The sequence below is a fragment of the Marmota monax genome, unplaced genomic scaffold (assembly GCF_021218885.2).
Source record: "Marmota monax isolate L192 unplaced genomic scaffold, Marmota_monax_Labrador192_F-V1.1 WCK01_AAM20220418_F8-fsc00138, whole genome shotgun sequence".
Classification (NCBI taxonomy): domain Eukaryota; kingdom Metazoa; phylum Chordata; class Mammalia; order Rodentia; family Sciuridae; genus Marmota; species Marmota monax.
The window spans coordinates 3617326-3638828 of NW_026692763.1; the positions used below are offsets into that span (position 1 = coordinate 3617326).

Here is a 21503-nt window from a genome sequence, read left to right on the forward strand (position 1 = left end):
CTCTTCTTTTGGGCCTTAGGGGGACGATGTTTCAAGGCATTCAGCACATAGTACTTAAGCAGCTTCTGGTAAGAGACTCTCACTTTGACAGGCTGCCCAGCAGGACAATGCTCCCGATACCTGGGAAAACAAACCCACCAGAGCTTTGAAAAAAGGCTGCATGCCTGCCCAGATGAAGTCTTTTCTCCTATATATCCACTACCATCCCCCTAAGTAGAAGAAGCCGTACCAATTCTTGACAAGGGGTATGTCCAGAGCCCGGCGGGTGCGGCCAGAGCGAAGATTGAAGGGCCGTGGGGCCCAAAGGAGGGCAATGCCATTGGCTGTATTGTCTGTATAGAGGGGTGTGTCCTTCAAGAAGGGCTCCACAAACTCTGGGAGCTCAAATTCTTCATCATCATCTGGCAATGGTTCCTGGCTCTGAAAAATGAAACCCCAAAAGGTTTGAACTGAGCACAGATTTAAGAGGGTAAGCACTAGAGCTACACCTGCCACGGGAACTGAGGTGCCAAACAAGTGAAGCCCAAAGGGCTAGGGCAATGGAGGCCAAAGGAGCAAAGAAGAAGCCAAGAAAGCATCTCTTCTCATATCCCAACTGGTTTACCACTAAACACCTCTGAAGGGAATCCTGTTAGTATAGTAAACACCAGTCACAGGGCTGGGTTTGGCTCAGTGATAGAGTGCTTGCCTGGCACGTGTGGGGCCCTGAGTTTGATCCTCAGCACAACATAAATAAAAATAAAACAAAGGTATTGTGTGCATCTCTACAACTTAAAAAAAAAAAAAAAAAAAAACCAACACTCATCACTTTCTGGCCAAGCTCTAAAGTCTGATCTTGGGGAAAATCTGCTCATATTAAGAACACAAGGGGGTCTGGGGTTGTGGCTCAATGGCAGAGCACTTAGCACCACATAAAAATAAATAAACAAAGATACTGTGCCCATGTATAATTAAAAAAAAAAACCAATGGGTTGTAGCGCACGCCTGTAATGTCAACAATGGCTTGGGAGGCTGAGACAGGAGGATCGTGAGTTCAAAGCCAGCCTAAGCAAAAGAGAAGTGTTAAGCAACTCAGTGAGACCATATGTCTAAATAAAATACAAAATAGGGCCGGGGAAGGGGCTCAGTGGTCGAGTGTCCCTGAGTTCAATCCCTGGTACGAAAAAAAAAAAAAAAAAAAACACTACAATGGGGCCGGTAGCTCACTAGTATAGCACTTGCTAGGCCCTGGGTTCAACTGACCCCACCAGCAAACACACACACATACACACAATGGAACAAAGCTGAACACTGAAAACATCATGCTAAATATACAAAGTCAGTCATAAGACCACATGACCTATGAATTTATATATGAATGTCCAGAAGAGAGAAACAAATTCATGATAAAAGGTAGATCAGGGGCTGGGGATGTGGCTCAAGCGGTAGCGCGCTCGCCAGGCATGCGTGCGGCCCGGGTTCGATCCTCAGCACCACATACAAAGATGTTGTGTCTGCCGAGAACTAAAAAATAAATGTTAAAAAATTCTCTCTCTTTAAAAAAAAAAAAAATTAAAAAAAAAAAGGTAGATCAGTAGTTGTACAGGGCAAGGGAAACGGGGGTGGGGGAAATATGGAAAGTGACTACTAAGAGCTTCATTTTGGTGTGATGAAATGTTCTTAAATTGCCTGTGGTGCTGGCAGCATGACTTGAAAATAAACTGAAAACCACAGAATTATACACTTTAAGTGGCTGTATGATAATATGTCATTAAAGATTTTTAAAATGGGTGGGGGGAGGCAGAGCGGGGCATGGTGGCACACACCTGTAATCCCAGGGGCTTGGGAGGCTGAGGCAGGAGGATTGCAATTTCAAAGCCAGCCTCAGCAACAGCAAGGTGCTAAGCAACTCAGTAAGACTCTGTCTCTAAATAAAATACAAAATAGGGCTGGGTCTCCTTCTCAAGGAGCACTCGAGTCTCAACAGCAGCAGTTTGATTGGCTGAGCTGCACAGGGATCTAGGCCTGGAGGTCAGCTTTAGCTCCCAAATTTTTGCAGCTGCCGGGCAGTGACTCGGCTGCGGTCACTCATCGCCTAGGTCGCCGAGCCCAGCGAGGACGGGCAGGGCGGCTTCAGCTTCAGTCACACCTGGTTCCATCGCACCCAGAGCCACAACCTCAATCGAGCATGTTCTCCAGGGCCCAGATGATGTCTACCGAAGAAAAGCCTCAGAGAGACAGTATCAGAAAGGCCTGGATGATACATCTGAGACTGAACTTCATCAATCAATAAAATGAATATGAATTTTCAAAAAAAAAAAAAAATAGGGCTGGGGATGTGGCTCAGTGGTTGAGTGCCCCTGAGTTCAATCCCCGGTACCTGCCCCCCCCAAAAAAATAGGAGGCTGGGGGCTAGGGAAGAATAGAAGATTAGACAGAGGGGAGTGATGGGAGGGGAAATGGTATGGGGGTAGGAAGGATAGTAGAATGAATTGGACATTAATACTCTATGTACATATATGATTACACAACAGGTGTGATTCTACATCATGTACAATCAGAATGAGAAATTATACTCCACTTATGTATGATGTGTCAAAAATGTATTGTCAGTATAACTAATTAGAACTTAAAAAAAAAAAAGTAAAGAGGTGGACCTGAGGGTCCCCAATAAAACTGGAGTGCAGGAAAGGCACAATGTCTCTCTCCTCTCTGAGAGGACCCACTTTCTCCCTTGAGAGTGTTCCCTTTCCTTTGTCCTATCCCTTCAATAAACTTGTGTGTGTTACTCTGGGAACAAAGATTCAAAAAAAAACAAAGAACCCAATAAGACAGACAAGAATAGACTACAGAGAGAACCCAAGAGGAGTAACAATAAGCCCAAACAGATAATCACAAAACCCAAGTTTATAGCAACCTGTTTTGAGCCAAATAAAATTCTCAAGTTAACCTATAGTTTGAAGGGGAACATTTAATAGTATGGAAACCATGTCTCTCTCTCTCTCTCCCTAATTGCATTTTTATCTAGTAATAGCTAAGCTCATAAACTTTCTCTGTTAAAAGCTGAGGCCAAGTGTCTCTTCTCTAGGGCTGGGGCTGAGTAGAGCCCTTGCCTAGCATGAGCAAGGTCCTGGGTTCAATCTCCAGCATCTCAAAAAAAATTCAACAAAAAAGTGTCCCTCCTCACCTTGACAGAATGCCTGTGAGAGATTGGATTGATCAAAGGATCAAAGTAGAAAGCTGGCAAATCAGGATCCTCAGTTTTGATGAACACAACATTAGGAGTATGATACCTAAAATGAAAGGAAGAGTCAGCCAAAGTATCCTGCCTTAGCCCACCCTAAATATTAGCCTTTTCCTTTCCCACTGATGCACTTCAGTTCTCTTACCAGGTGAGATGGACATGATGTGGAAGGTTGTTGTATAGGTAAGGAAAAGCAATCTTATATTCAGTGCGGATAGGCTGCCGAATAATGATTTTGTTAATATCATTGAATTCATTCCAATCTTCATCCCTAGAGTACAAAATCAAGGATAAGCAGACTAATTTGGAAGTTATAGCATAATCTCAAGAATCAAGTTTAAGGACTGAGAATGTAGCTCAGAAACAAGAGCATTTCCCTAGTACATACAAGGTTCTGGTTTCAATCAACAGACATACACACACACACACACACACACACACACACACACACGTCTAATCTTCATTCTACCCAAAGTGCCTAAAATCTCTCTCCAACTTACTGTAGGTTAATGTCTCGAACAAGAGGTTCAAATTTGGGGCCTCCAGGAATGGCCATATTAAGCGCCTTGGAGGTAAAGAAGGCCTTCAGATCAAAAAGATAGAAGTAATTGTCGTCCACCAAATCTGTTAGGAGCTGATTGGCCAGGCGGTATAGAGTAGACATCATAGGCAGTGTGAACTGCCAGCGCTGGTAAGTGGAGCCATTAACATACCTATGGGGGAAAAAAAGGAGTCCACAACAAGTAGGCAGGTTTTCAAACCATACCATCTCTTGTTCTTCAAGGACCCCCGTTTCCAGAACTCTTATAGGTATCCACCCACTCCTTACTTTCTACTGTCTCTCAATGGCTGGTGATCATAAAACCAGTCCAACACAGGTGCATCCTCCTCAGGGTCCAACTCTAGCTGAATGGCTTCTAGAGGCTCAACATCTAAAATGTTATCAGCATAGTCCAAGGGGGGCTCCTCATCATCAAAAGGAGGGAAGCGCATCCTCTTAAAATGCCTCCTGTCTCTTTTTTCTCTACGCATCATGATCCACATTGACCTAGAAAACAAGAATATCACACATCAGTTTCCACCCACTGTGCCCCAACCACCACTCCCCATACCACACACCATATTTAGCCCTTCTCACCCCCACTGGGAGATATAGACTGGCTCAATGACCCAAGGAATCTCATTGACGAAGGAAATGGCTCCAGTGATATGGTACAGCACAGGCACATCCCGGATCTGTTCCCAAGGCATAGGCATATTCTCCAGGAGTTTGAGGACTGCATGGGGCATGTACTTTAGGGCACTATCACATTAAAAAGAGAAAAGACTTATTAGGAATGACAAAGTGTTGTGCTACTTATCCCATGCCAAAAAGAAACATGTTATCACACTATCACATTCCACAGAAAATCGTGCCTTATAGTCCAAATTTCCCAACTTAACACACAGGCACTCAATGACTAGGAGTCCTGACTCCCAATCTCTAACTTCACCTCATGCCAATCTTCCTCTTAAACTTCACAGTACTACAATACTAGGAATAAGTCCCCTGAAATCAATAGCTATCCCTCTGAAGACAGTTTTTAGGGTATCTCACATTCTATTCCTCTGAACCTTCCATAAAAAATTATTCACCATACTTTACTGAAACTATTTGTCTCATGTCTATCAAAACACTAGCTTGGGGGCTGGGGATGTGGCTCAAGCGGTAGCGCGCTCGCCTGGCATGCGTGCGGCCAAGGTTCGATCCTCAGCACCACATACAAAACAAAGATGTTGTGTCCGCCGATAACTAAAAAATAAATATTAAAATTCTCTTTAAAAAAAAAAAAAAAACAAAACACTAGCTTGTACCCTACAGAAAGGAGATAATTATTACCTGTATGTATTAATGTTGTAATCCCAGGAAAATTTTCTTTAAAAGTTACTTATTTTTATAGTATTGGGGATTAAACCCAGGACCTTGCACCCTGAGCTACATCCCCAGTCATTTTATTTATTTATTTTTATTATTTAAAAAATAATATTTATTTAGTTGTAGATGAACACAATGTCTTTATTTCTTTTTATGTGGTGCTGAGGATCAAACCCAGTGCTTCACACATGCAAGACGTGTGCTCTACCACTGAGCCATAACCCCAGCCCCTTATTTTTTATTTTGAGACAAGATCTCACTAACTTGCTTAGGGCCTAAGTTGCTTAGGCTGATCTTGACCTTGTGATTCTCCTCCCTCACCCTCCTGAGTAGTTGGGATTAGACATGACCCAGGGGCTGAAAATGTAAGTGTTAGAGTGACTGCCTAGCATGCATGAGACCCTGGGTTCATTCCCAGCACTGGAAAAAAATTTTTTTTCTTTAACTTTCATGTCTAGCTTAGACTTGTTCATTAGTGGTTAACATTTGTCTCCAAATGAAACAGAGATTTGTTCAACAATTTGTTCTTGAGGCACAGAAAAACAACAGTTCAAAGATCTCAGGAGTTAAATCCCCTAAACCTCAGAATTTTGGTCACTAGGAAGATGCAGGCAGCTAGACTGCATGAAGTGTCACACTTTATGGGCTTCAACCTGCTCAATGACAGGGGCACTTTATATTGGCATCAACAGAACAAACTAAAGTGCCAATCCCAGATTAAAAACAGAAATCAGCAATAAATTGCAATTGGAAGATCTGAAAATTATCACAGAATCCCAGTGATTTTCTTCCTCTTATAATTGCAAAGACATGCTGTCAAAGAATGGTCCTGTCCTGAAAACACAGAGGACTTATCCAAGTCTATAACCTGTAGGACAGAGATAAGAGAAAGAGGCCAAACTCCAAATAAAATTATTTTAGTACGTTGCTTACCCCAGATAGACTCTTTTGTCATGGCGGAACTTTCTGTTGGTCATGTCTCCATGGTCTCGAATGATCTTCCTGACATGTTCTGGGGGCATATCTTCCTTCTGAGCATCCACAAATCCAAACTTCCGCTTTTCTGCATAACGTTTGGCCTGCAACTGCTGCCATTTTCTGGCTACAAAAGCATCTCAGTTTAAAGGACTGCACACTCTTAGCCTAATTATCCCCAACTCTTGCAGTAGGGTAAGCTCCATCAGGCCTTGTGAGAGATCAGCACTCCCTGTTAATTATCTTGCTATCTTACTCCGTTTTATTCCGTCCCCCCCCCATCGCATTTACCACTAACTGGCATATTTGTTAGATATTTAGGGTTTTTATTGTCCTTCTCTGTCAAAGCAATTTAAACCCTACAGAGGCAGGAGCCTTCTCTCCATCACAATTACACTCCCCATTGTATCAGCACCTGCAAATGAGACTCTTAAAATAACTTGACTGAATGAAATTAAATGGGGCTAACAAGGAGCTGACACCTGATGACATGCTCTTATTTTTAAGAGGATAGGTTCAAATCAGCTTGCGCGAGTGCGCACACCAGCCGGGTCTCCGGTCCCCGGTCCCCGTGCGCAGCTCCCACTCATTACTCACCTTTCTCCTGCAGCTTCTCCTCTGACATGTAATCCGGCAGCGGGGCTAGAGGGCCGGGCACTGGGTTACCCGGCCCTCGGTAAGGAAATACTCCGGCCATGCCCGGAGTATCTGGGGAGCGGCGGGAAACAAAAATTAACGAGCTAGGCCCGGGCCCTCAAAAAGCACCCCTGGAACGCGTCCGGAGAGACCCCACGGCCTACACTCCGGCCTCGCTAACAGTACGTTCAGCCTGACGTGGCTCAACCCCTCCGACCGTTCAGCCCGACCCCAACCACGCCTCCCGCAGCCCAGCTCCGAAAGCCCACCACGCACCCCGCAGCCCTTCACACAGACAGCCACTTTCTCCTCAGCGCAATGGCGGCAAGCCTACGTCCGCTCCGCGTTCCCAACGCCGGGAAGTGCGCAACTAGGGTGTAAAAGTTGACCCAATAGGCGCCGACGTGCTCAGATGGATAAGCGAGAAAACCAATTAGAGTTGGAAGCTGAGCCGGAGGGGGCGGGTCTATAAGCGGAAAGAATTTGAGCCAGGAGGTGTGGCGGGGTCGGCCCCGCCTAGCGCGTTTCCAAGGCTGCTTCCCAGGCCTCTAGTAGAAGTTAATAAATAATTGCTCTTCCGTGTTACCTTGCAAGCAACCAAAGACATCAGAATATTAATAAACTTGTCAACACTGTATATTGTTCTGTGTCTATTCTCATAAATGCAAACTTGATATGCAGTACTACCTCCAAGTCAATCAGTCCTTTGTTTATAACATTCATTCATTCCATCATCCTTTATTGAGTGCCCATCGGGTACCAAGGATTTAGAATATCAGAGAAAAAGACAACTTCATTGAGCTCACGGAGTAGCAGGAAAGCGGTCAAAAACTTTGGCTTTCGCAATGCGGTGTGGTGGGAATTCCCCAGGAGGGCATTTAATCCAACCTGCAAAGCTGGGGTTTTAACTCAGGGATAGAGTGCTTGCCTAGCAGGTGTGAGTCCCTGGGTGCACCCTCCACTCCCACCCCCAGCTTCCTCCTCCTCCTTGCGAACTCAGGTAGGAGTTAACCAGTGACAGTTAATCAGTGAGCCTAGAAAAACAAAAGATTCCTTGGGGAGCTTCATTGGTGGATGTCTCTCTTCCATTCCACTTTCCTCTCTGGCAATGACTACACATCCTTACACCAGTCACAAAGGTTAACTCAACATAAATCATAGACCTCTAAGTAAGAACTGAAACTGTAAAGATCTTAGAAGAAAATATAGGAGTAAAGACTGGGGATAGGGCTGGGGATGTGGCTCAAGTGGTAGCGTGCTAGCCTGTCATGGTGCGGCCCGGGTTCGATCCTCAGCACCACATACAAAGATGTTGTGCCTGCCAAGAACTAAAAAAAATAATAAATAAATATTAAAAAAATTCTCTCTCTCTCTCTCTCTTTAAAAAAAAAAAAAAGACTGGGGATATAATATAACTCAGGGGCAGAGCCCTTATCTTGCATGCCCAAGACCCAGTGTTTAATCTTCAGCCTGCAAAAGGGGGACCAAAAGAAAAAAATGGGAAAGTGAAATTATTAAAGATTTGATGGAGATGGGTGGATGTGAAGGATTTGATACAGGTAAATGAAAAGAAAGCAATTAACTAATTCCAGGTGGCAGAAACTAGGAGTTAGAATGCATTTATTTATTTTTGTCATTGCTTCACAGCATGCTAGGCAAGGTCTCTACCACTGAACTGTATCCCCAGCCCCTAGAATAATAATTTAGAAGGAGGAATGAACATGGCATTCTCTGGAAACAGCCAGCAGATCAGCCTGGCAACAGTCTAGCATCAACATTATCACAGTCATTGTAGTGAGATCCTAAAAAAAAAAAAAATACCACCTGTGTAAGTTTCACTATGTGCCAGACATTCAAACATTGCTCTTGGTGAGATCTTAATGTGGTCTGTAGTTTCACTAAGAGTGTGTTGCAGGGCTGGGTTGTAGCTCAGTGGTAGAATACTGCCTAGCAGGTGCAAGGCCCTGGGTTCAATCCTCAGCACCACGTAAAAATAAATACATATATTGTGTCCATATACAATTAAAATAATTTTTTAAAATATGACACAGGGCTGGGGTTGTGGCTCAGTGGTGTAACGTTAGCCTAGCATGTGCAAGGCCCTGGGTTTGATCCTCAGCACCACATAAAAATAAATAAAATAAAGGTATTGTGTACAACTACAACTAAAACAAAAGAAAACAAAAAAGTATGATACAATGTCAATTTCCTGGTTTGATTGTTATACTACGGTTATGTAAGAAGTTAAGCTGAGTAGAGGGTATGTAGGAATTCTCTGTACTGTTTTCATTATTCATTATTAAAATGGTACATAAAAACATAAAAATTACATATTAATGGGGTATCATGTAATGGTTCCACACATGTATACATTATATCTGTACTATTTTCTTTCTTTCTCTCTCTCTCTCTCTCTCTCTCTCTCTCTCTCTCTCTCTCTACCTCTATCTCTACCTCTATCTCTATCTCTCTTAGCCATACTGGGGATCAATTTCAGGGTGAGTCCTAATGGTAGGTAAGTAGGTAAGTGCTCTACCATTGAGCAACATTCCCAGGCGTTTTTTTTTTTTTTTGTTTGTTTGTTTGTTTATTTTCAGACAGGATCTCACTAAGTTGTTGAGGCTGACTTCAAACTTGTGATCCTCCTGCCTCAGCTTTCCAAATTGCTGGGATTACAGGTCTGTACTGCCGTGCCAGGCCTATAAATGAAATTTTTAAATGAAGAAACTAAGGCTTAAAGAATATGGAACTTCTTTCAGGATTGCTTAACAGCTCACACTTAGTCTTTCTGATGAAGCTCAGATGAGTAGGAAAGTGACAAAACCAGAACAGATCTGAAGAGAAAATACTAACTGACATTATTATGAACCATTCACAGCAACCAAACCAGTGGCCCTGGGTTAAATTCCTAGCCACCCACCAAAAAAAAAAAAAAAAAGTAAGATAGAGAAAGATAAATTAAGACCAAGTAGGGCACTATAATGCACACCTTAATCCCAACTACTAGTGATGTTGATACAGGAGAATTGCAAGTTTGAGGCTAACCCAGATAATTTAATGAGCCCCTGTTTCAAAACACAAAATAAGAAGGGCTGGGGATGGCTGGTCATGGTGATGCATGACCACATTGGGAGGCTGAGGCAAGAGGATTTCAAGTTGAGACCAGCCTCAGAAACTTAATGAGATCCTTAGAAACTTAACAAGATCCTGTCTTAACATAAATAGATAGATAGATAGATAGATAGATAGATAGATAGATAGATAGAAGCAGTAGTAGTAGTAGTAATACATTTTGGAGATGTAGCTCAGTGGTAAAATGCCTCTGGATTTAATATCCAGTACCACATAAGTTGTGGGGGGAAGGGAGGGGAGGGAAGGGAGGGAAGAGAGAAAGGGGGAGGTGGAGAGAAGAGGGGAGAGGAGGGAAGGGAGAAAGGGGAGAGAGAGAGAGAGAAGGAGAGGGGAAGGAAGAGAGAAGCGGGGAGAGAGAAATTGAAATAAGACTGAAGGTAGGTTAGAACAATAGAATTGGCAGGGATCAAAGATTAGCTTGTGCAAACTCCCATTCAATTGCAAGTAGTCTCTTCAAAGCATAAATTTTCTTAAAGATTTCCTTCTTCAAAGATTTAATGTGCACCTCTAGGTGCCTAGACTTTCCAGGATGCCAGAATTCAGAGGAGAGTTCACAATGCTAGATTCTGCCTACTGAGAATGTGTGCTGCTCATGGGGAGATGGACACTAAATACCTAGTCATATAAATAATGATTTTAGTTTTTACAGAGTTATACCATCTTATAGAGCTTTGTTACAAAGATTTGACAAAGAACAGCAATCTATACTCACTTCTTCCATTTCTCCATACCCAAAAGAAACCACTTTCACTAATTTTAGCTAACTATTTTGGCACTTACTTCCATATCATATTTCCACATTTGGCATATTATTTCGAATAATAAGCATGTATTGCTACTTCTGGATTTTTGACTGTTAGGAGTTTACTGTCCTTCCACTATAGAAAAATGGAGATCCACCCCTTCCTCCAGGTTCCCATACATGTATGCTCAAATCCCACTACCCCCTTTTCCTAATATGGTTAAAATTTTGGTGCAATGAATAATCAAGTCCCTAGGGCTGGGGATGTGGCTCGCGGTAGCGTGCTCGCCTGGCATGCACGGGGCGCTGGGTTCGATCCTCAGCACCACATAAAAATAAAATAAAGATGTTGTGTCCACCAAAAACTAAAAAATAAATATAAAAAAAATAATCAAGTCCCCCCACCTCCTGTAGTACTGGGGACTGAGACCTCTGAAACCATAAATCCTAAATAAACTTTTTCTCCTCTAAAATTGTTCTTGTTGGGACTTTTGGTCATAGAAGAAAATCCAGGACCCACATGTGCTAGACAAGTGCTCTACCAATGAGCTACAGTCCCTGCCCTTGTGAGATTAATAATCAATGTTTGTGGCCAGGCACAAGTAGTTCAAGCCTGTAATCCCAGCGACTCAGGAAGCTGAGACAGGAGAATCAAAAGTTCAAGGCCAGCCTGGGCAACTTAGCAAGACCCTGTCTTAAAATAAAAAAAAAAAATAAAAGGATCTGGGGATGTGACTCAATGTCAAAGCATCCCTGGGTTCAATACTCAGTACCACAAAAAAAAGCAAACAACTAAAAAAGACCAATGTTTACATAATTGTAATTACATGCAATAATAACTGTTATGGTTTAGATGTGAGGTGTCCTCAAAAATCTCATGTGTGAGACAATGCAAAATAGTTGAGAGATGAAATGATTGGATTTTGAGAGCTTTAACCTAATCAGTGCATTAATCTTTTGATGGGGATTAACTGGGTGCTAACTGTAACAAGTAGGGTGTGGCTGGAGGAGGTGGGTCATTGCGGGCGTGCCTTTGTGGCATATATATTTTATACCTGGTGAGGAGTCTCTTTTTCTCTGCTTCCTAGTGACCATCTCCTGTGCTAATTTCCTTTGCCACACTCTTCCAGCATGATGTTCTGTCTCACCTTGGGTCCAGAGCTACATAGCCAGTCATCTATGGACTGAGACCTCTGAAACCATGAATCCTAAATAAACTTTTCCTCCTCTAAAATTGTTCTTGTTGGGACTTTTGGTCATAGAAGGAAAAAAATTGACTAAACAAATAGCTTATCCTTATATATCACTGGGTATATTATATACTATTCTAGGCTCACTGTACATATTAATCCATTTAATTCTTACAATAATCCCATTAATGTCATTCTATTGCACAGGCAAGGATACTGGGGCACACAGACATCAAGTAATGTGCCAAAGACCAATGTGGCTAATAACTGGCTTGGAATTTAAATCCTGTGGTCCCACTCTAGGAGCCATTCCCTTAGCCAGTTTGCTAAAATGTCTCTCCCTGCACCTGTTATGCATGAGTGTGCAGCTCATTATGTAGCTGTATTTGCTCAGTTTTCTATGGACTGATTGCCAATTACCACTGTTACTTTACTAGTTTTTAATTCTCTACTTAAGTGTTCAGACACATAAATTAATGTATCCACTTCACCTACTCCCCCCAAAAAATAAATTCTTTCCCAGAACTTCCTGATATGAAGCAGTATGTGCCAGTTTCCCTCTCTGTTTACAGCTCTGTTCCTGTAATCCTCCTTCACTATCCTGTAGGGAATTCCCTTTCTTCTCTTCTGCACTGAATCTCCTATTTTCTGTATCTATGTTTTCCTCTTTCTTGGTAGACTCTCTAATTTTGGTGAAATGTATCTTCCAGGAGCTTTCTTAGAGGATACATGGAAGATAAATTTGAGACTTTGCCCATCTGATAATACCTTTACTCATCCCTCACACTTGATGGTTAGTTTAGCTAAGTATCCAATTCCAGTTTGAAATAATTTTTCCTTCGAATTTTGGTAGCATCGATCCATTGTCTCCCCCCCTCGCTGTACTGGACATACAACCTAGGAGTATTTTACTACTGATCTACATCCCTAGCTTTTTTTTTGGGGGGGTGGGGGTGGGGGACAGGTACCAGGGATGGAACTCAGGGGCACTCACCCACTGAGCCACATCCCCAGCCCTATTTTGTATTTTATTTAGAGACAGGTTTTCTCACTGAGTTGCTCAGTGCCTTGCTTTTGCTGAAGCTGACTTTGAACTTGTGATCCTCCTGTCTCAACCTCCCAAACTGCTAGGATTACAAGCGTGCACCACCCCCCACAGTCCATTGATGTTGCTTGATGTGGATCTGATTTCTTTCTTTCTTTCTTTTTTTTGGTTTGTTTGTACCAGAGAGTAAACCCAAGGGTACCTAACCACTGAACCACATCCTCAGCCCTTTTATTTTGTTCTGGGAATTCCATGAATCCTTCAATCTGACTACTCATGTTTTTGTTTCTTTGTTGTTTTTTTTTATTGTTTTTTAATTGTTGATGGACCTTTATTTTTTATTTATTTGTATGTGGTGCTGAGAATCCAAGCCAGAGCCTCACACATGCTAGGCAAGCACTCTACCACTGAGCTACAACTCCCGCCCTGTTTTTTGGTGTGTGTGTGTGTGTGTGTGTGTGTGTGTGTGTGGTTGTTTCTGGGGATTGAATCCAGGGTTTCATGCACGCTAGGCAAGCATTCTATCAACAGAGTTATATCCCCAGCCCATGTTTTTTGGTTTTGAGAATATTTATTTCATTATTTATTTGATGATTTTCTTTCCTTTCTTAGTGTTCCCTTTCATTATTTTGATGTTGGCTCTCCTGCATGGTCTCATGAGTGTCTCATCTTTTCTAATTCTATTTTTTTCATTCTATTATCTTTTTTGGGGGGGAGATTTCTTAACTTTATCTTTCATTCTTCTAGGAGTTTTTTTCATTTCCAGTATCACACTTTTAATTCTCAAGTACTCTGTTTAGTTCTTTCTGAATGTTTCTTTTGGTAGTATCATGTTCTTTTCTCGTGGTTACAATATATTCCCTTGTCTCTCTGAGGAACTTAAGAAGATCTTTTCTCAAGTTTTATTATCCATGTGTATTTTATCCACAGTTGTTCCCATTTTTCTCTTTCATTTTATTTTCTTCTGTACATATTTCTTATTATGGACTTTTCTCAAAGCCTATATTGGTTATTTAATTGAAGTTGTAATAAATGCTTCTGATGAGAAGCACAGAGAGATTTAACGTAATTGTGGGTGAAGAGTCTTGGAAATTTTTTTATGGAAAGAGATGTTGGAAATGAGCACTGCAGAATGAAAATGTATAAGACAAAAAGTGAGAAGAAGGAGGAAAGCCAGAAGGATCAAAGTGGGGAGAATGGAAAGCATATCAGGCACTGGGCACTGCTGATGTGGGTCCTAAGAAAAGAAGAAGCATGGGGCTGGGATTGTGGTTCAGCGGTAGAGTGCTTGCCTAGCACCAGTGGGACCCAGGTTCGATCCTCAGCACCACATAAAAATAAAGGCATTGTGTTGAGTCCATCTACACCTAAGAAATAAATATTAAAAAAAAAAGAAGAAGAAGAAGCATGACATGTTTGGTAAACTGAAGAAAGTCACACAAAAAGTGAAATAGAAAATACCAGTGGTGCATGCAGGTAATCCCAGAGGCTGAGACAGGAGAAAGATCACAAGTTCAAGGCCAGTCTGAGTGACTTAGCAAGACCCTGTTTCAAAACAAAAACTAAAATGGCTGGGGATATATCTTAGTGATAGAGTGCACCTAAATTCAATCCCAATACCATTTTTAAATGGTATTTTTTAAATGGGATGTTATTTTGCATGGAAATTACATGATCACATTTGCATTTTACCATTCATAGATGAGCTGCCATGGAGAGAATACTTGTGAGGCCAATTACAGCTGATTAGCCCAGGATGGGGCAACAAAGTTGGAAAGGAATGGATAGATGTGAAAGTCATTCTGAACTTGGTGATTAGTTGCATGTGTATGTAGGAAGTGGAGGTGGATAGTTTAACTTGAGGAGGATTCCTGTTTTCCTGACTCACACTGGCACTGCTATGCATAGGCTAGGAGAATACTGGAAAGTATAGATTTAAGAGGAAGGATTCTGATCAGGACCCCTGGGATGTCAGAAGGAAACCAACTCATCATCTATAGGTCATCTGTTCATTCTTGGGCTGTATATACTTGGGTGACCTTTCTCTACATTCATCACCTCTAGTTTGCCTCCCCTGGACGATTCCTACTTTCCCAATTTCCCATCTTACTCCAGACTCCCTGAGGAACTCACTACTATGTATCTTCCTATGTGCTTGGTATATAGTAGGTACTTTATAAATATTTGTTGAAAGGAAAAAAAGGAAAAGTAAAAGGTGCTAGAGATACTTGAAACCACAGAATAAAATGGCATATCTTCCTTAGATCACAATATTGACAATTTCACTTGAAATTTTGTTAAATTTTTAAAAATCAAATATTGCTTTTTTTTTTTTTGTACCAGGGATTGAATCCAGGGGCTCTTAGCCACTGAGACACATCCCCAGCCTTTAAAAAAAATATTTTACTTAGAGAAGGATCACAAGTTCAAGGCCAGTCTGAGTGATTTAGCAAGACCTTGTCTCAAAACAAAAACTACTTCCAGTAGTAGATCACTTAGAGACAGGGTCTTGCTGAGTTGCTTAAGATCTCACTAAGTTGGGCTGGGGTTGTGGCTCAGCGGTAGAGAGCTGGCTTAGCATGCGTGAGGCACTGGGTTCGATCCTCAGCACCACATAAAAATAAAATAAAGAATATTAAAAAAAAAAAAAGATCTCACTAAGTTGCTGAGCCTGGCTTTGAACTCTCAATCCTGCCTCAGCCTCCCAAGCCACTAGGATTATATGCATGAACCATTGCACCCCACAAGGATTGCAATTTCATTGAAACTTTATTTCAAATATTATTTTTATGTTAAAACAGATAATGATAGATTTTGAAGGGGAATGTAAAGTTCATATGATTTTTTAGGAGTCCATATATGCCAGGTGCAGATCCTATCTCAAAACTAAAAATCAAAAGGACTGTGAATGGGGCTAGGGTTGTAGCTCAGAGGTAGAGCGCTGCCTTGCACATGTGTGTCACTGGGTTCTATCCTTAGCATCACATAAAAATAAAGATATTGTGTCCATCTACAGCTAAAAAAATAAAAATAAAAATAAAGGGCTAGGGATGTAGCTCAGTGGTAAACTGCCTCAGGGTTCAAGCCCCAGTTACAAAAAAGAGTTGATATATGTCAAGAAAATGCTGCTACAGTTGCCTTAGACTGTGTCCATTTCCCTCCTCAATCTCCCCAGGACCCTAGTTCCCCATTCATAATTCCTATATTCTTCTAGTCTTGCAGAGCAATGCCATTGACTCATTGTGGAAGGCAGGAACATTTGGATTCTGCAAACAGAAATGGGGAAGAAAGGGCAGGAGCTTGAGGAAAATGGTGTTTGGACAAGCTGCTAAGGGGAGCTGATGAATAAGTAGGTGGCACTGTTGGTCTGAATCAAGCATTTGTGACATACCAGTTGTGCAAGCTTCTCTGTCTTCCTTTTGCAATGCCCTGACTTGGGATGTGATGCAGGGACAGTCCCCATGCAACTCTCTCAACCTCTAGGATTAACAATTTTCACTAGTCAACGAAATGAGGAAGTTCACTCAAGGGCATGGGCAGGCAGACCAGATAGAGGGGGACAAAGTTTAACCCAAAGAAATTATTTACTATTTCTGGAATGTCAGAAGCTGTCCCAGGGTCTGTTTTTTTGGTTGGCAGTGGAGTCCCTTCTAGGGACTCTTAACAACCTACTTCACTAATTACCTCCGATTCTTCTGCTCCTAAAGCCACACGGCTGATATCCTTATTGCTGCAGAAAAAAAAACCTCCTTCAGTCTGAGACCTGGACTTCTGTGTCTAGGTCCTACAGAAGGTGAGGCCAGTGAAGTCTTGGCTTCTGCTAGATCAGAGGCAGGTACTGCTCTGCAATACCAAGTTAAGTGCTGTTCACGTCTGCAGAAGAAAACTGAAGTGAACCTCTGCCCTGCATAGTTACTGTATTCTTCAAAAGTGCAGAAATCAATAGTGGGTAAAGTCTGGCTTTCAAACTGAAACATTCTGACCTATAAATACTACTTTAGAGGCAATTTATGTGACTCGATTAATCTTCAGTTGTTAGCTGGCTCTTACCTTTCCACCCTGAAGTTTTTCCACTTCTCAGACTTTCTATAAAGAAAGAGCCAATCTGGTATATAAGAAGTAGCCCTGAACTAAATCAGAGACCTGGATTCTAATTCTGTCTGTGCTGCAAACTGTGTGGGTATGCTTGGATAAGTTGCTGCACTTCTCCAGGCTTCAGTTCCTTTAGTTCCTCCAGACTAAGTAATCTTTTTTTTTTTGTTTGTTTGTACTGAGGATTAAACCTAGGACCTTGTACACACTAGGCAGGCACTCTACAACTGAGCTACATAGGCAGGGCTCTCGTGTGTGTGTGTGTGTGTGTGTGTGTGTGAACTAGGGATTGAACCCAGTAGCCCTCTATCACTGAGACACATCCCCAGCTCTTTCTATTTTTTACTGTGAGACAGGTCTTGCTAAATAGCTTAAGCTGGCCCCAAATTTGTAATCATCCTGACTCAGACTTCCAAGTAGTAGATTACAGGCATATGTCACTATACCTGGCTCCCAGACATTTTTAAATTTTATTTTGAGACAGAGCCACACTAAATTATCCAGAGTTGTCCCTGAATTACCATACACCTTGCCTCAACCCTCAGGGTCACTGGAATTTCAGGCATGTGCCACTGTATCCAACTAAGTTTTTGTTTTGTTTTGTTTTTTGCTGAATTGAGCCTCTCTTTTCCAGGGTCCCAACTGAACCGATTACTATTCTTTGATTCTCATCATTGTTCTCTTTTCCACACTCCAGATGATTCTACTCTTAATGACTCATATATAATTCCAATTCAACTTGATCTAAATACTCAAATGATGCTAGAAATCGCTCTCCATCTTTTGAGTCCTTTTTTTTCTGTGTTGCTTCATTGCTCAGGAAAGCTCTTTTACATCCTGGATTAGCAAGATCAGAACATATAGAGCACATCTTAGCTGAAAGCCCTAGTAGAAGTTAAGGTACTGAGGCTCAATGTCTTTCCTGTGTCATAAACTTAATTTAGCAAAAGGGGATATGATATTCTGTTTGAGCAGGCTTAGATCATATGCCCACTGTGAAGAGCAGTGGGAGAGGGGTTGTTTTCAAAAGAAAATTCCTATACTGTTAGCAGACTAAAATAGAGATGTTGGGGCTGGGTTTGTAGCTTAGTGATAGAGAATGTCCTCAGCACGGGGAAGGCCCTGGATTTGATCCCCAGCATTGAAAGAGATAGAGTGGGGTGGGGTAGGGGTGTCGGCCACAGATGGTACAAGACCTTGTGTCCAGGTCTTTCTTGGCACTAGGTAAGTAGGCAAACCTGAAAAAATTGCTCAATCTCTCTGAACCCTTTTTCTTTTCTTTCATATAAAACTGATGGATGAATCTAACATATAGGATTAAATTGGATAATGTATAAAGAGTACCTTCCATGTAGTGGGAGCACAATGAAGGTTTAGCCATGGGTGCTATGACTTAATTAATCATCCTAAAGAAACATTTCATCTCAACAGGTAGTCTTCTTTTTACAGCAACTTCTCTTTCATGGTCTCTTACAGAATGAGGGTTCCTAACTTGCAGTCTGACAAATGTGGATTTTACACATGATAAAGTGTTGACAATTAATTTACGAAGATTTCAGTTTAATTTTCTTGTAAAAGCAGGATTAATCTGGCTAAACAATTCTTTGGATTTCTACCCCTGTGCTGATTTTGTACTAGGAATTGAACCCAGGGATGCTTTACCACTGAACTACAACCCCTTTTATTTCTTATTTTAATACAGGGTCTCACTAACTTGATAAAGGCCTTGCTAAGTTGCTGATGCTGGCCTCCAGCTTGTAATCCTCCTGCCTCAGCCTTCTGCTAGGCACTAACGCACCTGGCATGAATTTGCAATTTGACTGTAGAAGAACTTGGAATATTTTAGGGCTTTGTAGTTCAAAAAGAATGTTAGCTGAAGTCACAGTGGTGAAAAAGTTTACTAAAACACTATGCTAGTGCACCATCACATTCCTTAAGAAGTATTAAGGCTAAGTACATAAATTCATGTCCATTAATAAAATGTCTCATGTACACTGTAAACAATGTAATAGGAATGAAAATAATTTATCAGGTTAGCCCATAAAAGCTACAAACACTAAATCAAATATATAATTTTTTATTTTTTAGTTGTTGATAGAACTTTATTTTTGTTTATTTATATGTGGTGCTGCAAATCTAACCCAGTGCCTTGCACATGCTAGGCAAGCATTCTACCATTGAGCCACAAACCCAGGCACCTTTATTTAATTAATTAATTTATTTTTATGTGGTGCTGAGTATCAAACCCAGTGCCTCACACGTGCTAGGTAAGTGCTCTGCCACTGAGCTACAACTTCAGCCCTAAAATGTATAATCTTAATTCAAGTGGGAGTTTCTAATTTATGCCTGATATTAGCCGAACACAACAAATATATGTGTGTATACATATACGTGTATTTTTATCATAAGCAACAAAAAAATTGTCATTGTTGACTCAGTCAATGCAACAAGCTAAAGACATAGTTCTTGCCTTCAAGAGACTTAACAATATTGTTAAAGAGAGCAAAAAATTAATAGTGCAGTGTGCACCACAAAGCACCATATAAGTCAAATAAGTTCTATGGGGAGCCAATCTGAATGATTCGCGCCTTCCATCATGAAGCAAGAGGTTTTGACTGGTCACTACATTTTGTAGTGACCTGGACTGTGGTCCCTGACCAGGAAGTTGAGGGCGTGTCTTCAGATGTAGGCGTGTCACCCATGGAGTTGAGCTATACTCACCTATTCCTCTGTAATACTACCCCTTTGCCCTGTTTGGGATAGAATGTTCCAAGGAAACGCCCTTTGTGTATCCCCTTCTCTTGCTCTGCCTTTGGGTGTGGCCTTCCTAGTTGTCAATCAACCTGCTGACAGACATCATGAAGCTAGACTCAATCCCCTGAAACCTGGCTCCTTGGCTCATTCTTGATTGGCTTCTCCTCAATAAAAGGGTTCAGCAAGTGCTTTCTCTCACTCTCTCTTTCTGTGGACCCTTGAGATCAGAGGAGTCATCACAGGACCCCAAAGAAAAAGGTATCTCTGTCTCTTGTGTGATTATTTTGTGCAGCCCAATTCACCTGAAGTGACCCAAGTGTTTTAGTCGTGAGGAACGCGACAAAGTTCTGTAGATCTAGGAACCACTAGTAAAAATATCTCTCTTCCTCTCTCTATATCTCATTGGTAAGTGTTGTGTATAAATACATATGACATTTGTAAAAATGCATTATGTAAAAGCACATAGCAGCCAGTTGCAGTGGCACACGCCTATAATCCCAGCGCTTCAGGAGGCTGAGGCAGGAGGATCTCAAGTTCAAAGCCACTCTCAGCAAAAGCAAGGCACTAAGCAACTCAGTGAGACCCTGTCTCTAAATAAAATACAAAATAGGGCTGGGAATGTGGCTCAGTGGTCTAGTGCCCCTGAGTTCAATCCCTGGTACCCTCCTGCAAAAGCATATAGCACATATATAATAGATATACTCAAATTTGTAACTGAATTAACTTTACACTCTCATCAAAATGCAGTTCTACCAACCCTCTATTCAGAGATCCACTTTCTAGCTTGGTTTAGAAAAGCAGCTTCTGTCATCTACTAAAGAATTAATGAGGAAGTAATCTTGAAGACCACTTCACCTGGTTGTGGTTAGATCCAGCAAGCACCACCTTGGTGATTAGACTCATGCCAAATAAAGCATCTGCCAATCTCTGCTTTCTTTTCTTCCTTTCTTTTTTAGTGATCTACTTTTTTTTTAATCTTTCTTTCTTACATTTTTTCTTTTTAATGTGGTGCTGGGGATTGAACCTGGGCTTTGTTTATGCCAGGCAAGTGCCCTACCACTGAGTATATCCCCAGCCCCACCTCTACGTTTTTGAGCTTCCATTTTTCTAGGGTTCTGATTTTTCGATTCTTCTTTGAGTCACATCATCTTTACTGGATCCACACTATGTTGTTTCACTCCTGCTTTCGCAATTTTTTTTCTTTTTTTTTTGTGGTACTGGGAATTAAACCCAGGACTTGTGCATGCGAGGCAAGCACTCTACCAACTGACCTATAACCCCAGCCCTGCTTACTCAATGATAATCACAATTCAGTCCTGTCTTTCTGAAATTTCACTGGGCCATAATGATAGACATTTGTGTATGATCCCAAACTCTTCAGATGTCCACTAACCCCAGCTAACTTCATCCTTCCAAAGGGGTTTTACTAGGTAACCCACAACAAAAACAGCCTTATTTCCCTAGTGGTCAAGTTTCTGGGCACCCCTCACAGATACTATCAATTTCTACTCAGCGGGTACTCACTTGAACCATGAATTTATGACAGTGGCAAAAGATAAGGTGTGTGACTTCAGATGAATTAATATTGACTTCAACACCCTCCTCACATGGGTTTTTCAGATTTCTTTTTCTTTGAAAATTCAAGACAGAAAACATTTTTTGTTAAACAAGGTATTCAATTAAGATAGCAAATTGAGGGTTTTTTGTTTGTTTGTTTTGTGTGCGGGTTTTTTTTTTTTTTTGGCACTGGGGATCTAACCTAGGAACACTCAACCACTGAGCCACATCCCCAGACTTTT

At 41.5% G+C, this 21503-nt stretch overlaps 1 protein-coding gene across 2 annotated transcripts in view; it reads right to left on the minus strand.

Moving 5' to 3' along the window:
• The window catches only part of Prpf8 (pre-mRNA processing factor 8), a 34248-nt gene extending 27142 nt beyond the window's left edge, over window positions 1–7106 (minus strand). Inside the window, exons 1-10 of one of the 2 annotated variants that reach the window (XM_046446924.2) lie at window positions 7026–7106; window positions 6711–6821; window positions 6072–6240; window positions 4362–4526; window positions 4053–4271; window positions 3724–3936; window positions 3369–3494; window positions 3167–3272; window positions 230–420; window positions 1–120 (exon numbers count right to left, since the gene is read on the minus strand). In XM_046446924.2, coding sequence (XP_046302880.1) covers window positions 1–120; window positions 230–420; window positions 3167–3272; window positions 3369–3494; window positions 3724–3936; window positions 4053–4271; window positions 4362–4526; window positions 6072–6240; window positions 6711–6810 — 1409 coding nt within the window. In that variant the 5' untranslated portion in view covers window positions 6811–6821; window positions 7026–7106. Of the gene's footprint in view, window positions 121–229; window positions 421–3166; window positions 3273–3368; window positions 3495–3723; window positions 3937–4052; window positions 4272–4361; window positions 4527–6071; window positions 6241–6710; window positions 6964–7025 lie in introns of those variants that run through there. The other variant, XM_046446925.2, reaches the window with a different exon arrangement.
• Between the last annotated feature and the right edge of the window lie 14397 nt (window positions 7107–21503).